At 42.7% G+C, this 14,605-nt stretch overlaps 1 protein-coding gene across 2 annotated transcripts in view; it reads right to left on the bottom strand.

The window, feature by feature from the left end:
• ZNF608 (zinc finger protein 608) overlaps positions 775-14,605 on the bottom strand; it is a 103,616-nt gene continuing 89,785 nt past the window's right edge. For both annotated transcript variants that reach the window (XM_021380057.1, XM_021380060.1), the window contains exon 10: positions 775-14,063. In XM_021380057.1, the coding sequence (XP_021235732.1) occupies positions 14,054-14,063 (10 nt within the window). In that variant the 3' untranslated portion in view covers positions 775-14,053. The remainder of the gene's footprint in view (positions 14,064-14,605) is intronic.

Here is a 14,605-nt window from a genome sequence, read left to right as displayed (position 1 = left end):
CTATAGAGTTTAATTCATAATTTAGCATACTTGTGACCAGGCTTTTCGCTCTTAGTTTTTCACGAGTACTTTGTGCTGTTTTTGGTTAACCTTGCTACCTCAGATACTTCGTAGACAGACAATTACTTACTGGCAGTCTAAAAGAACCTTTAATTTGTTGCTAATAAGCTGCCTATTCTACAAACTAGCTGTGTGAATTCTGCTTGGGCATAGCCAAAATTCCCCCATGGGTTTAGCTGTGTGAATTCTGATTGAATGCTGCCACAGCAGTAAAGAAGGGACCATGTTAGCTCATTGAATGCCACTAGATGAACTGGGCAGTGCACTACTAGTGAGTCTGTAATCATGATGGTTTTAATACTGAACACAACCGGACTTATAGTGCCAAACTGGATGTCTCTCAAGCATCGCCTGTTAACATGACACAGGCCTGTATAAAATCACATAAAGATTCACAGTACTAGATTAAAATGTTGAAGTGCTCACGACTTCTCTTTCCTGCTGCATGCAAACACAAACGCACTTCTAGATTTGGCTTCTGTATACAGTTTCTGGCAGGGGAAATTCTGCCATAGTTTGTCTTGACAGTCTTTCAGGGGATAGAATGGAAAACCAGCTCACGCAAACAATATTGTTTAGTGTGCTTTCCAAAAGGCTTCTGACAGAGACTTTCACCATGTTGTAATTTAACCCCAACAGGCAGCTAAGTACCACAGCAACTCTCCCCAAGTGGGACGAGGGAGAAAATCAAAAAGGTAAAAGTGCAAGACCTCATAGGTTGACATAAAGACAGTTTACTAGGTAAAGCAAAAGCAGAGTGCACAAGCAAAGCAAAATAAGGAATTTTTTCACTACTTCCCTTCGGCAGGCAGATTTTCAGCCACTTCCAGGAAAGCAGGGCTCATCACACGTAATGGTTTCTTGGGAATACAAACTCCATTACTCCAAACATCCCACCCTTCCTCTTTATTTACTCCATATTTTATTGATGAGCATGACACTACATGGTATGGAATATCCCTCTGGTCAGTTGGGGTGCCCCCTCTCAGCTTCTTGTGTACCTCCAGCTCCTCACGGCAGAGTGGTATGAGAAGCTGAAATATCCTTGGCTCTGTGTAAGTACTGCTCTGCAACAACTAAAATATTGTTGATTTATCCCCACTATTTTCACACACACACACACAAAAAAGCATCAAATGAGCCTTTACAAAGAGAATTAACTCTATTCCAGACAAAACCATGACAGTATCCACCCCTTATTCCATATCATTCACGTCATGCTCATGTCCTACACTTTCCAATACATTCTCATTAGTCACAACCTTTCAATTGATATGCAGATATCATTCCCTTAGTCTATGGATCATCCCTGTGAAATGTCCATAAAATGTCCACTGAGTTCTTTTAGTCCACGTCTTAGCTTCTATCTGTTACGGTGGTTGCTCAGGACAGGAGAGGCAGTGTGTTGCATGGAGTTACTGGGTGCCAAAGACAATTCAGGTCGAGTCACTGCTGTACTTGCACTGCTCCTTGTGAGGTTCATCTTCCATTGATTCAAGTGGTTCCTGCTATAGAATTTCCTTATAATATATAACTTAAATAAAGGGTTAGAACAATTTAAAGCTATAGCTATTACAATCTCTGCTCCTTGTCCCTTTGGATCAGGCCACAGCATTTAACATTGCAAAGAACTCCTCTCCTTGTCCCTTCCAGTTTGGAACTGTCCATTAACTACAGTTCTTTAGAGGTGTACCTGCTCTGGCATGGCCTTATCCATTGGCCACAGACCCTTCAGATACCTGCTGTGTCATGGTCTTATCCACTGTGACAGATTCTTCACCGTGTTCTGGTATGGCCTTATCCATAGACATGAACACTGCAAGGTGCACCTGTTGTGCCACAGCCAGAGACACACAGAGGTGCGCATGCTCCCATGTGGACTCATCCACAGGTCACCGTCCCTCTGACTCAAGTTCATACTGGAATCTCAGCCTGTCCAATACAGCAGCACAGGAAAAGCAGTGATACTCCATCCATGTGACAACCCAGGCACATACTGTTACCAAACGTTCCCAGGCACAGCAAAGCAAGATGCTAAGGGAGTACAGCAAACGGCAGAAGCAAAAGCAGTCACTAACAAGCACTGAACTCTAACATACAATAAGGCAAGCAAGCCCCATGACAAGCACAGGAGCCTGCCAATTAGCAGCTAAACAGCTACAACACCTCTACACTCCAATTAAATCTGTCATTACCTCAAACCTTTTGTGCCCCATACTGAGTTGGTTTAACCTGGCAGGCAGCTGCTACCCAGCCACTCCCTCACTCACCCCAGGTGGGGTGATGGAGAGAATCAGAAAGGTAAAAGTGCAAGAACTCATGGGTTGAGGTAAAGACAGATTACTAGGAAAAGCAAAGCAAAATAAGGAATTCATTCACTACTTCCCATCAACAGGCAGATGCTCCAGGAAAGCAGGGCTCATCACACACAGTGGTTTCTTGAGAAGACAAATGCTTCACTTTGAAAACCTCCCCCACCATATAGTATGAGTCATCCCTTCACCCAGTTTAGGTCAGCTGTCCTGGCTGTATCCCCTCCCTTCTCCTTGTGTATCCCCAGCTCCTGCCTGGCAGGGCAGCGCCAGAAGCAGAAAAGATCTTGGCTCTGTGCTATTACTGCTCTGCAATAACTGAAGCATTGTTGAGTTTGCAACATCACTTTTCACATAAATCCAAAATGCAGCATCACATGATCATTCACAAAGAAAATTAATTCTATCTCTACCCAAACCATGTCACTATGTTTTTAAGGGAACTCACCAGAATAAAAGCACAAATAGAGATGTAACTGGCTAAAACCCAGGAAGTTAAAGGTAGAAATAATTGGGCAGTTCTCACAATGGAAAGATGGACATTTGTCTCTACAACAGTAAGTGATACGTCAGAAAATCCAAAGGTTCAGAGAAGGATAACAAGGATGATTAATAGGCTCCATTTAGAGGGGAAAAAGAAAAAAAAAAAAACAATTAGTTTGGCTGACTTCAGTGCAAAAAAAAAAGATCCCTTATAAGAAAATACATTTATGTTTAAAGACCACAAGAGACACAGAGGGAAGATGATTAGAGAAATTGTATGTTGCGACTTCCAGTACAAGAATCCATGTTTGTCAAGTAAAGACAAGAGGCATTGCAGTCAGAAGATCTTCACGAAATATGTAGTATATGTGGATAGTCCATGGCAAAGAACACTGTGAATTCAGGAAGTTTATACTGCATCCAACTGGAGAATGAGCTAGCACTCTGAAGAAAGTTTGTACACTGTTATGTAGAAAAAATATAAGAAGGTCAGAAAATACCCTGGATGAAAACTGTCAGAAGGTGGGAGAGTACTGGTGTAGATAGGTTTCTTCTTCTTGCTCTTTCCCGTGTATTTGCTTGTGGCCAACTCTGATGACCAAGCCAACCAGGAGATGGTTTGTCTAATGCTCTTTGGTGTCCACTTTGACTTCCTTCACCTAGCATGCAGCAAGGACTGCCAAGAAAACAGGTCCCCAGCACTCAATGGACATGGTGCCACTCACTCTGGGCTGTTGGCCTCCCAGTGCCTTCATTAGCCAGATGGCTCCCAGCTGTCCTCCTGCAGAGCACACACCTGAAGGGTACTGCACTTCACTGTACTTCACAGCTTTGCATCTTAGCACTGGGGTAACATCTCAGTGGACCTCAGGCAGCAGGAGAGGGAAACAACAACGTTGTTGAATGTTTCTGCTGCAAATGCAGCTGGATTTTCAAGAGCATTCAAGCGCCTAGAAAAAGCTCTTTGCAGGAATCTCAAAATGTGTTTTACTACACAGTTGCCAGATGCCTAACTACCCTGTGATAGCACTTCTGGAAATCCATAAGATACCTATGTCTACACCTTTTTTGGTGCTTAAATCTCTCCAGTGTGCTGACCTCATGCTCTCCGAATGTAAAAATGACTTTGCCTAGTTGGACACCTACTTGACCTCAGCTGGCTTGAGGCCCACTCTGTCTGCACAGTGACAGGGCAAATGAAGCTGTATTAATCTGAACTGAAGCACTTATTGTAGATGGAGTATGGTCCCTTGAAGAATGTTTCTGATCCCAAAGTTATGGATAGGCACAGTAGTTTTAATATTAATACTATCTTTTACATAATTGAGAAGCTGTGAGATTATCAATTCATGGACTAACAAACTATGAATTGCACTGTTCTACACCAGCTAAGGGACTGTAATCTATAGTTTTTCCTGGTTCTCTGATACAATAAAGCTAATGTGGCAAACGCTGTTAAGCAGGAAACTGCTATCTATTTGGTTTTTGCCCTTAACTCAACAGAAGAGAAAGAAAGGAATAAGAAAAAAGGCTGGGACAGAGCTCTGTCTTTAAGCACATCTTTATAAGACTGAGCAGAGCCTGCTGGAAGCTTTGGAGTGTGGGGCAAAATAATTTGAAAGGGAATACTAAATCCTGACACTGAGCAAAAGAGCTTGGAAACACAAAATACAGAGCAGGAGATATCGTATCCATCATGTGCGCGTACACCAAAGATGACCAGATCCCTTGGTGACACGTCTGTGTGTATACCGAACGGTTCCACCATTTTTCTCTCAGGGAGCAGTTTTGTTACCAGGCACGGCCATTCCTCTGCTTGGCATATTCAGGATTCACTCCAACACCTTCGTAATTTTTTTCTTTGTTTGCATGCTGTGATGTCAAGTGCTGTTAGCATGTTCTCTGGCTCATGATCTGGTGCAGAGGTCTTGTCCAATTCACCTGCCCCAGTAGCTACAGGTTTCAGCTCTGGAGAAGCTGGAGGCATGGAGGGAGACATCCCCTTGTGCATCAGCCTTGGAGGAGGCAGTCTATAATGCTCCTGGAGGGCGTCTTTGGCAGGCAGCACTCAGTAGCTGAGTGCTTGGTGGATCGCTCCAAGTGAAAACTGTGTGTCTTCAGCAACACAGCAAAGGAGAGCATTTGGTTAGCCACATGGATGAGCTTGCACCAAACACTTGGATTTGTGTTCAGCCTTTGTGGCTGAAACCCTGCTCCACTCTGGATGTACTCTTCTCGGCTCTATTTATTTAGTTGAAACTCATACAGCTCTCGGTGCAGCAAGGATTAGATAATTTCCTCTTTTCTCTGTTCCAAGAGAAGCACTGTTCTACAGAAAAAAACAGCTTGTGTCTAAAAGTAAGTAAGATAGCAAAATAGCTGGAGTCACTGGGCAACAGAAGCGCTCTCCCTTTACAAAGCAGCTCATTTGTTGGGTGGTTAAGTAAGAAAACAGGTGCCTGCCCACATTTGGAAATTTTGGCCTGCAGTCCTGAACTGAGCCCTCATGCCCTTGTTCAACTCATATCAACTTTAGCTGTAAACAACAGCAACAAAAATCACTGCTGCAACTTCAAATATAGTTAGCTAAGCTCAGTAATGTGATGCAGGTATCTTCTTAGTATTTCCTAAGACTAAACAGATGTATGCACGAAAGGGAAAAAAGATGCCCAGAAACGGTGCCAATCTCATTTGAACATTAGGTTATTCACTTTCCCAACTAATCAATAGTTGTTATAATTAAAATTGATAGCTGCAAATAACACGACAGAGTGCTGCTGCCAGCATATCATTGTGTATTTGGCTTGGAAAGATAGGCAGTAGCGTGGAACACTTATTTTCCAATTTGCTTTTAGCTGTGTGCAAATTGCTTTAGCTGTATCCAGCTGATTTAGACCTTGCCTAGAGGTACACTAGATTAATTGGGAGCCACACATTCATTGCTTACAGAATGGACTCTATAATTGCTGAAATTTGTTAGTGCCAGTTATAAAATAACTATATAGTTCTGCTTTTTAGTTGTCCTTTCATTACCCTCTCAGGAAAGGGGAAGAACAATTAGAACCTTTCAGACGATCAAGATTGCTTTTAAGTCTTTATGTAAAACTGCCAGTATGTCTACAGTCAATATTTTATGCAAGCAAACATTAGTGTGAATATGGTATTGATTTTTTTTTCAGAACTGAAAAGCTCTTCAGCATACACAAGAGGGATTTTTTTTGTCCTTGTTGTGACTGAAATTTAGATAATGAAACCATTATGTTGTTACTACTTGCAGCTTTCAAAAATAATCCTTTCTTCTTTCCTTGTATCTGAACTAGCTTATTATTGAACAGTGGAAAAATTCGTTGCTGTTTGTTGGTACCCAGAAGCATTAAAAATAATGGCCGTAGCTTTTCTTAAATCCAGACTCATCTGTTCCTTATGTCACAGTAATAAGGCCATGTTAAACCTACCGCTAAATACATAAATACCTCTGTAACAGACTAATTCAAAGTTATTCATTCTTGTGACTATTGACAGATTTAGGATCAAGAGTCACTACCCAGGCTTATGTCAGTTTCCCATGTTATTCATGGTTTTACACGTATAAGCGAACAAACAAGAATACAGCTACTTCTCTTTACAACAGCTGTGGTCCCTGGAGACATTCTGCACTGAACTCGTGGTGCAGAGCATGGTGCAGTTTCACAGACAGGGCCTGACAGAAGCCCCAGTCACCCCGCTGCTGTGAGAGGAAACGATGTGGTTACACTCACTGCTGCCTTTAGGCTGTTTGCCTCTTTGACTGTTCGGGACACACACAAGAGGAGAGCCTGACACAACTCTCATTTACAGTTCCTGTGATTAAACCATGTGTAGCCCTTCCCTTGCACATAACATTCGAGACTGTTGCAATTAAACTGCAGACAGATCCTTCAAAAGACCTATACTTCTACAAGAACTTGTAAACAGGCATAGGAGAGACAGCCTAGTAGTGGCCTCATTTAGGGAATTATTAAGAAGTTCACTAGTTATTGAACAACTGAGAGTCTGAATAGGCAAGAAAGCCAAAAACTGAAAACTGGTCTTTACTAGCTGCACTTCTCAGAGAACCACTTGTTATTCAAGTCTCTTTTCCTTGGTGATTAGCTAGCAATTTACTCCTGATGGTGTTAGAACAGGCGGGATTCAACTGTTGATTCAAGAACAGCATCCAACCTTGATGCTAACACTGCAGACTAATGGAGAGTAAATACACCAACCAGGGGCAAACAGAGTCTAGAAAGGGGTGTGGGTGTGTGAAAGGGAGATAGATGGCAAAATGGTCCAGCACTGCTCTAAGCTGCCTCGATAAAGCCTCCCCCATCCCAGAGCCATGTGCTTGCTTTACACTTATTCATCATCCACTGCCATGTGCTTGTTGTCATCCACACAGTAAAGTGTTTCATGCTGTGGCCTTCGTCCTGCCACCGGGCACCATTGAAAAGAGCCTGGCTCTGTCAAATGCTGTGATAAGTAATATGAAAGTGTGATACTAATTTTGAAAACATATGAAAAACTATGTCCTGAAGATTCAGCTGAGACCCCCCTTATCTATGCTGCATGCTGAAGTGCTAATTGTTTGAAAATACCGCAGCCAAAATAAAAGATCTAGTAGGAACAAAACTATCATCTCTCATTGCAGAAATACCCTTCCTATAGAGAAAAACACTCAAGATGGATTCTTAAAATGTGTATCAGCCAATTAACGAGAAAAGACAAAGGCCCTTCTTACTGATGGCTAGTAATCTAATACTGCCATTTCATATGCCCCAAAAGAATATGAGAATTGATCTACTTAACAAGAAAACTGAGAACCAAAGCTTTCAATTTACTGCCACAATTGGGAGTGCAAATGGAGAAATACACCTCTGGTTTGATGGATAGACTCTCCTGGCTGATAATATTCTACTCTGCTATTATGTTCTCTTTCTCTATAGAACAGGAACTCCTGTTGTCACATGGCAGGCTGAATAGACCAGTCCTTGGTGTATAGTAGTTCAAAAATAAGAGAAATCATGTTCTTTTGGAGATAGGGGAATTGCATTTTAGGTATGTAACGAGCATAGTGCCTTCTATAGACCAAGTTGTCATGGCCACGCTTGAGCTTGCAAGCTACCTCATGCTTTATGCTGCTTCTTTTGTAAGTTGTTTGGACTCAGTGAGTTCCATCATTTGCGGGATAACAAACACCATGTCTCTTGCTGCTGCAAACCTGCGCCACTGAAGAAATCAAACTGTACCGAGATGGCAGCTCATAAGCCAGCAGCAGCATGTAAGCCTGCAGCAGGTGCCTGAGCACTCGTGACAGACTGGCTCTAAAGGCGTGTGCGCCATGTTATCTGTGGGAAGAATATCCATCTGTCCATTGCCAGAGCTTTATTTACTAAGAGGCACTGCAATTCCCACTATCAGTGCTTGCTATCTACACCCTTGGTTAGTGACTCATGTAGTGCTACAGTTCTTTATGCTGCTTGGGTGACCCTTCTGGAGCTGTGACTCTCCAAATTCTCCTGTTTCAGTAGAGTTTAGCACTGGAATCTTTAGGCCAGATTCAGCAGTTTTTGGTTTGGTCACCTCTATGTCAAAGAGTCCCCTCCTGCCTACCCATCAGGAGCAGCCCTCCCCTTTCTGTACATATCTCAAATGATCTACCTAGCTTTGGTAACAAGGGTGCTGCAGGGGCTTCTGTGAGCAGAGCCAGCGCTGCCCCGTGTCAGACCAGAGCCAGCTCCAGCTGCTCCAAAAGGGACCTGGTGCTGCCAGAGCTGGGCCATGAGCAACGCTGGGTGCGCTCTGGGACAGCAGGTTTAGGAAAGGGCAAACCGTTGCTCAACAGCAGCTGGGAGAGAGGGGTGACCCATGTAAGAGAAGCAGCCCCGTCGGCCCTGAGGTAGGGGCAGGAGGGTGGGAGGTGCTCCAGGCACCGAGCAGCAGCTCCCTGCAGCCCACGGGCACCGCGCAGAGAACATCTCCACGCACGGCCACAGAGGAGCCCCCGGTGTGGCAATGGAGGCGGCCTGGAGGAGGTACGTTCATGGGCACCCTGCAGGAGCAGCCCCGTGTTGGAGCTGCAGCCCGAGCAGAGCGGCCCATGGGGCGGCAGGAGGGCTGGGGAGCAGCGCCTGAAGGGTGGCCCCAGGTTCAAGCAGCGCTGGGAGAGCTGCTGCCTGTGGGAAGCTGATGTAGGATCAGACTGGGAAGGATGGTATCTGCGGAAAGGACCCACATGCCACCTGGGCAGAGAATGACCATGGAGGAGTGCAGAGACAGAGTGTTATGGGCTGACTGCAGCAGCTCCCATCCCCTGTTCCTCTGCGGCGTTTGTGGGGAGGTGGTAGAACAGGGTGGATGGGGAGAAGGTGGTTCAGTTTGCTTTTACTTCTCATTGCTCTGGTCTGTTATTTGTCAGTAATAAATTACACCAGTGCCCCTTGTGCTAAAATCTCTTTTGCCCATGATGGTAACTGGGGAGCAATATCCCTGTAATTTTCCTTCAGACTTTTTTCATATTTTCTCCCCCTGCCCTTCTGAGGAAAGGGAGTGAGAAAATGTCATGTTGGTGCTGAGCTGCTCATCAGTATTAAATCACCACAATACATAAAATGTAAAGTGGGCATCCGACATCAGTAAGTCACAAGACATCTACAGAGGCTGAGGATTTTGGCAATATCTCTGTTAAAGGAAACCAGTCCATTTGAAAGCAGGAAGACCTGTAAAGGGCTCAGCAGATACTCGAGGCAAAGCCTGGTATTAAACTGTTACATTCCAAAGCAGGGCATGGGAGACATATTGTGTCATTGACATTTTAATGACCTTTTCTGTCTGGAGCTCCGCTTAAAGATCAGTGGCTTGATGGGGCTTATCACTGCAAACACTTAAAACTGACCTGGTGACAGAGGCAGGGAAAGGTGTGGACAAAAAGAATTACAAAAGCCTTGCTCTGGCATGCGGAAGCAATGGAAAAGCAGAACTGTCAGGCCATCCCTGCAGTCCATCTAGCCCTTGATCTGCTTCCTTCTGCTGTCGCCTGGGAAACACAGAGACCCAAGGGAAGAAGGTAGACAGGTTTCTGAAGTGGCCAGCAGAGAGAATAAAGACTTATCAAGTAGAAACCGGTTCTGTTCAAAGAAGCTACTCCATTTGAGCACACACACCAAAGGCCAGCTCTTTTTAAAACTAATTGCAAATCTTGTCCCTTTCAGTCACCGTGCTGCAAGGGGAGAGGAGAATTTTCCCTTCTTCTCTCAAGTTAGCTCTAGTGTCACATGGACAAAAGTATTATAAAAGCGAGAAAATGTAAACTGCAGCAGGTACTACCAAGGAGGTTCTCTGATCAGCAAAACTAGGGGCTATTTATCCTGCATCTCATTTCCACTCTTTCAACATTCACTGGGCTAATTAAGAAAATACTAACAAGGGCCCAACTGAAGCACATTTCCTGCATGCTCTTCTATTAGAAACAGTCCCAAAGCAAGTCTTGCAGCAGCAAACTGCACATCCTTGCTCACCACATCCAAGGTGGGGCAGGGACTCCTTGGGTCTGTCCTGGTCCCATCCATCCTCTCTAGCCAAGGACTGCAACCATTTACTCTCCCTGTCAAGATGTATACCTTGAAATTTCTGCTCGTGGCTTAAATAGGCTTTCAGAGAATCAGTGCTTCCTCACTTAGTTCTTTTTTTCATCAGGCACTGCTATACAATTCAGTTTCACAAAGGAATCCTGAAGCATTATGCTGAAAACTACCAACAAGCACAGTTCTACACCAGCAAATTCAAACAATGGCAATCACGTAAACTAGCATACACCATTATACCACCTCAAAATACTTCACAAGGCTGCAGAAAATACTATGTAGCTACTGAAACAGAACTACAGTCACCAGCTTGATCTATAGCAGTTCATTTCTCTATAATAACATCTGCTTTCAAAGTCCCCAGAGCACTTTTCTACAAAATTATGGTGGAGAATAACCACTTTGCTGCATGATAAATATTGTCAAGTGGCAAGTTAATAATTACCTTTGCAAAATCTTTAAGTTTGCTCATTTATCAGCCTAGATAAGAAGTTTAAGAGTTGAGAACACTATTAAGCTGGTTACAATTACTAACAGCCACTACAGGGATTTTAATGGTGCCCTACAACCATCAAATTTACTTGAAATGGTTAAGAAGGTGAAAAATAGTGCCCTTGAAAAGCTTTCTTCTTCAGAATAAACAGACTGAGCTGCTAAAAAACAGTGGAAATGTCAAAAGGGACTTTCTGTGCTCTCTGATAAAGCAGAATGGTCCCTGGGTGTCCTGAAACTGAAGCTGAAAAACACATATAGGATATTAGACTTTTTTTGTTTTCCAGTTTCTGTGAAAAACAGACTTTCTAAATCTCATGCTCTAAAGAAAGGGGTGAAGAACATGATGAAAATGGTAGAAACCAAGACCTAGGGTTTTTCCTCTTTAAATTGGGTAGCTTACGCTGCTTCCAAGAGTCAAACGTGTCTTCTCTTGAATGAAATCCTCATGCATTTCTCAGTAAAAGTAAGAAGTAGGACTTGCTAAAAAAAACCCCACAAAAACAACAAAACAAAACAAAACCTTAAAGAAAAGGCTAAAGCTATGTGAACTTAGGAAATCCTAATGTAAGTAAAACCATCAAGGAAAATCATAGTTCATGGTGATGTTACAGAGTGTTGATACAGAAAGCTATGCAAAAGCCAAAGACTGAAACAAATGAACAATTTTCTTTCTAAAGAAAAGCAAAGCTGGTTCATTAAGCAATGACTGTATACTTCCATATCTCTCTGATTCAAAGAGTTACACCTTCAGACTGTTTCTATGGGCTTGATATTATTTCCAGTTTTTGAGGCATTAGACGGTCTCAAATTTCCCTTTAAAACTGTAATGTCTTTTGTTAGTTATATTAAGCACCTTGTTAATAATGGTCTGCTCTAGCTACTCAAGGCATCTTACACTGTCATCTATGCTATCTTAAAACCATCCATTCCTATTATTCAGAAGGGACTAGAAATATCACCTGTTCTGTATGACAGTGAAGCAAGACTTGTTCTGTCCCCAGCACTTTAGGCTGAAGAGAAATAGGATGCATTAACGCAGCAAAAGATATATTCAAAAGCACAGCTCAGAAAGGGAGGGTGATAAAAGGAAAGGAGAGAAGTAATCAAGGGTTGAGATCATAATTCTATGCGGGTTTTTAGCTGCACAAACAGGAAGAGTGAGTTTTGATGGTATCAAATGGAAGATAGCTTGAGAGCTTGTTAAGTGATCAAGTAGAGAGGAGAGTAGGAGAGAGATGTGAAGAGAAAGAGGAGCAAGAGAGCATGGCAAGTGATTATTAAGAGTGATATTCTGAGGCAGAATGATGAGAACAGTACATTTGTTAGTTGTGATAAAACAGTGGCAAGACTGTGATGCCAGAAGGAAATAAGCACTACATTTCTTGCACGATTCTTTCACACTCCCTGACAACAGCCGGGCTGGGGAACTGCAGAAGGGCACTTCTGAAGCTCTTTTTTTTATGCCAGTGTTTGTGCAATCAACAATACCTGGTGCATTCTAATATGGATTCACGTGTTCTCTCATTTCACACCTACTGAAGGCTCATGCACTGCCAGCATTTGTCACAGACTTATAACCCAATGATTACATCCAAGCAACACATCCTTCAGAAGCAAGGGATGGAAGAGACAGCACGAAATTAGCTCTTTGAGTCCTTAGATGTTCACCAAGGCCACTTATGAAACTGGAAAAATGTTTCTCTTGGGCCCAATTTTCAACAGTCTAGCTAGGCAAGCCATCCAATTGTCAGTTAGATCTCTATCCTATTTCAGCCTCTAAAACTAAAAGACTGATCAAAAACAACAACAAAACAAAACAACCTACCGCCTCTCGATTCACAGCTGTTTTTTCCCAGTGTAAGCATCACAGGCAATAGCTCCCTGGCTGGGTTTTTTGGGTTGGTATGGTGGGCTCCCACTGATGAGATGTTTCAATCCTCTAGCTGCATGGCATGGACAGATTAGAAACTCAGAGAAGTAAGTGTAATACCAAAGCCCTAGTTCATCTCTGTGAGAAGTCTAGCAACATTTGGATGAAAGACAGAGTAGGTTCATTGATAGTAGCTGCTATAAGAGCAGGGTAGCAGGGTTGTGAGTTGCAAGGCACAAGGAGTACAAGCCCTGCCTATGGAAAACAGTGTACAGGTACATCTGTACCACACTGCTTCAGCTGCCCCTTGCCAGCAGCCAGCTTCTGCAGCCCTTAGTTCCCAGGTTTGTAAACTGCCTTCCTCATATCACTGTTTCATTCTGCTCATCATTTGGATATACAGGGATTAAATGATTACAGCAGTTGCATGCCAAGCTTGGACATGCAGCTGAATAACTTTTGGCTTTGAGGAGTACTGAACCAGTTGCATAGCCTTTAAGGAAGTGGCAAGCATTAAATCAAAAGGAAAGTTAAGAAGATAGAGGGAAAAAAATTAACCTTAGTGGAAGAAAACAATAAATGGCAATGCCCATAAGCCTCTCTTACAGGTTTCAAGGATATAATAAAGCTATAACATTAAATACTATTTTAGCTGCTGCTTACCCTGCATCAATCAGAGTAATTCATTCCAGTTACCTACAACACAATATTAAACCACACTAAATCAAAATCTCAGATCGTGTGAATTTGTAAGATCTGTTTTGCTGCAGAAGCATTAGCAGTCTAGACGGAAAAGAAATCAACGGCATATTTCAATACAAAAGCCATCTACGCTTTTAATATAGAAGTATAAGGCACTTATTTTTCAGGAGTTCTGTATTCACAATATCCCCATCTCCAAAAAAAGCACCCTCTTCTGCCCATTTCTGATGAAGCTAGCTTGTAGTATGTCACCACTGTGAGACTTCTGAACGTGTTCAGAACAGGATGTAAGTAAGCCACAGACGAATAATGTGTATTAAAAACCCACAAGCCTTACTACTACTCACTAAGGGAACTGACTTTACGTCTATAAAAATAAAACAATCATAGCAATATGAATGGCAGATTCATCATAGCAATATAAAAACTCCAAGTGTGCTTGTCTGCTGAGGACCTTTAATTCATCCTTCTGTATTAAGTATTCACAAGGCGGGAGAAATGGAATCGACTTCATAAACAAGCTCTAACTTCCATTAATTCACCCTGCCAAAAAAAAAACCAAAACAATATTAAACTTTAAAAAATAGTTTCAGCAAGTGATATAACTGGGATATGTAAGAAAGGATAGAATTTAAAGCCTCAAAAACCTGACCAGTAAGTCTGACTTTTTTCAAGTTACGATTAGTGTCTTCATATTACTGTGTACTGTGTTTAGTGCAATATAATAAAATAGGCGATGTGGCCACAAAATATATTTATTTTGTGGTAATACAGGTACCAATGGTTAAGCACAGCAATGGCCTTTTTCTTTTACGCTACATGTTCTCCGTTTTTGCACACCTGCTAATTTTGGAGGGCAATACAGATATCACCAAAAAAAAAAAAAAAAAAAATCAGCTGTATTGTATAGTAACACAGCTGTGCTAAAAAAGGCAAACCTCTAGTGCCTTTTCAAGTACCACAAATGCCACCTGAGTCTACCATGGGCCTTTTCCAAGCCTGCTGGGGTCAACAGAAAGAGGTCTGCTGCTTGGGTCCCACACTGCCCCTGGGAGAAGACAGCGCTGCAGGCACAGCAGAGAAGG

This window comes from Numida meleagris, chromosome Z, assembly GCF_002078875.1.
Source record: "Numida meleagris isolate 19003 breed g44 Domestic line chromosome Z, NumMel1.0, whole genome shotgun sequence".
Lineage (NCBI taxonomy): Eukaryota > Metazoa > Chordata > Aves > Galliformes > Numididae > Numida > Numida meleagris.
This window is presented reverse-complemented; position numbering and strand designations above follow the sequence as displayed.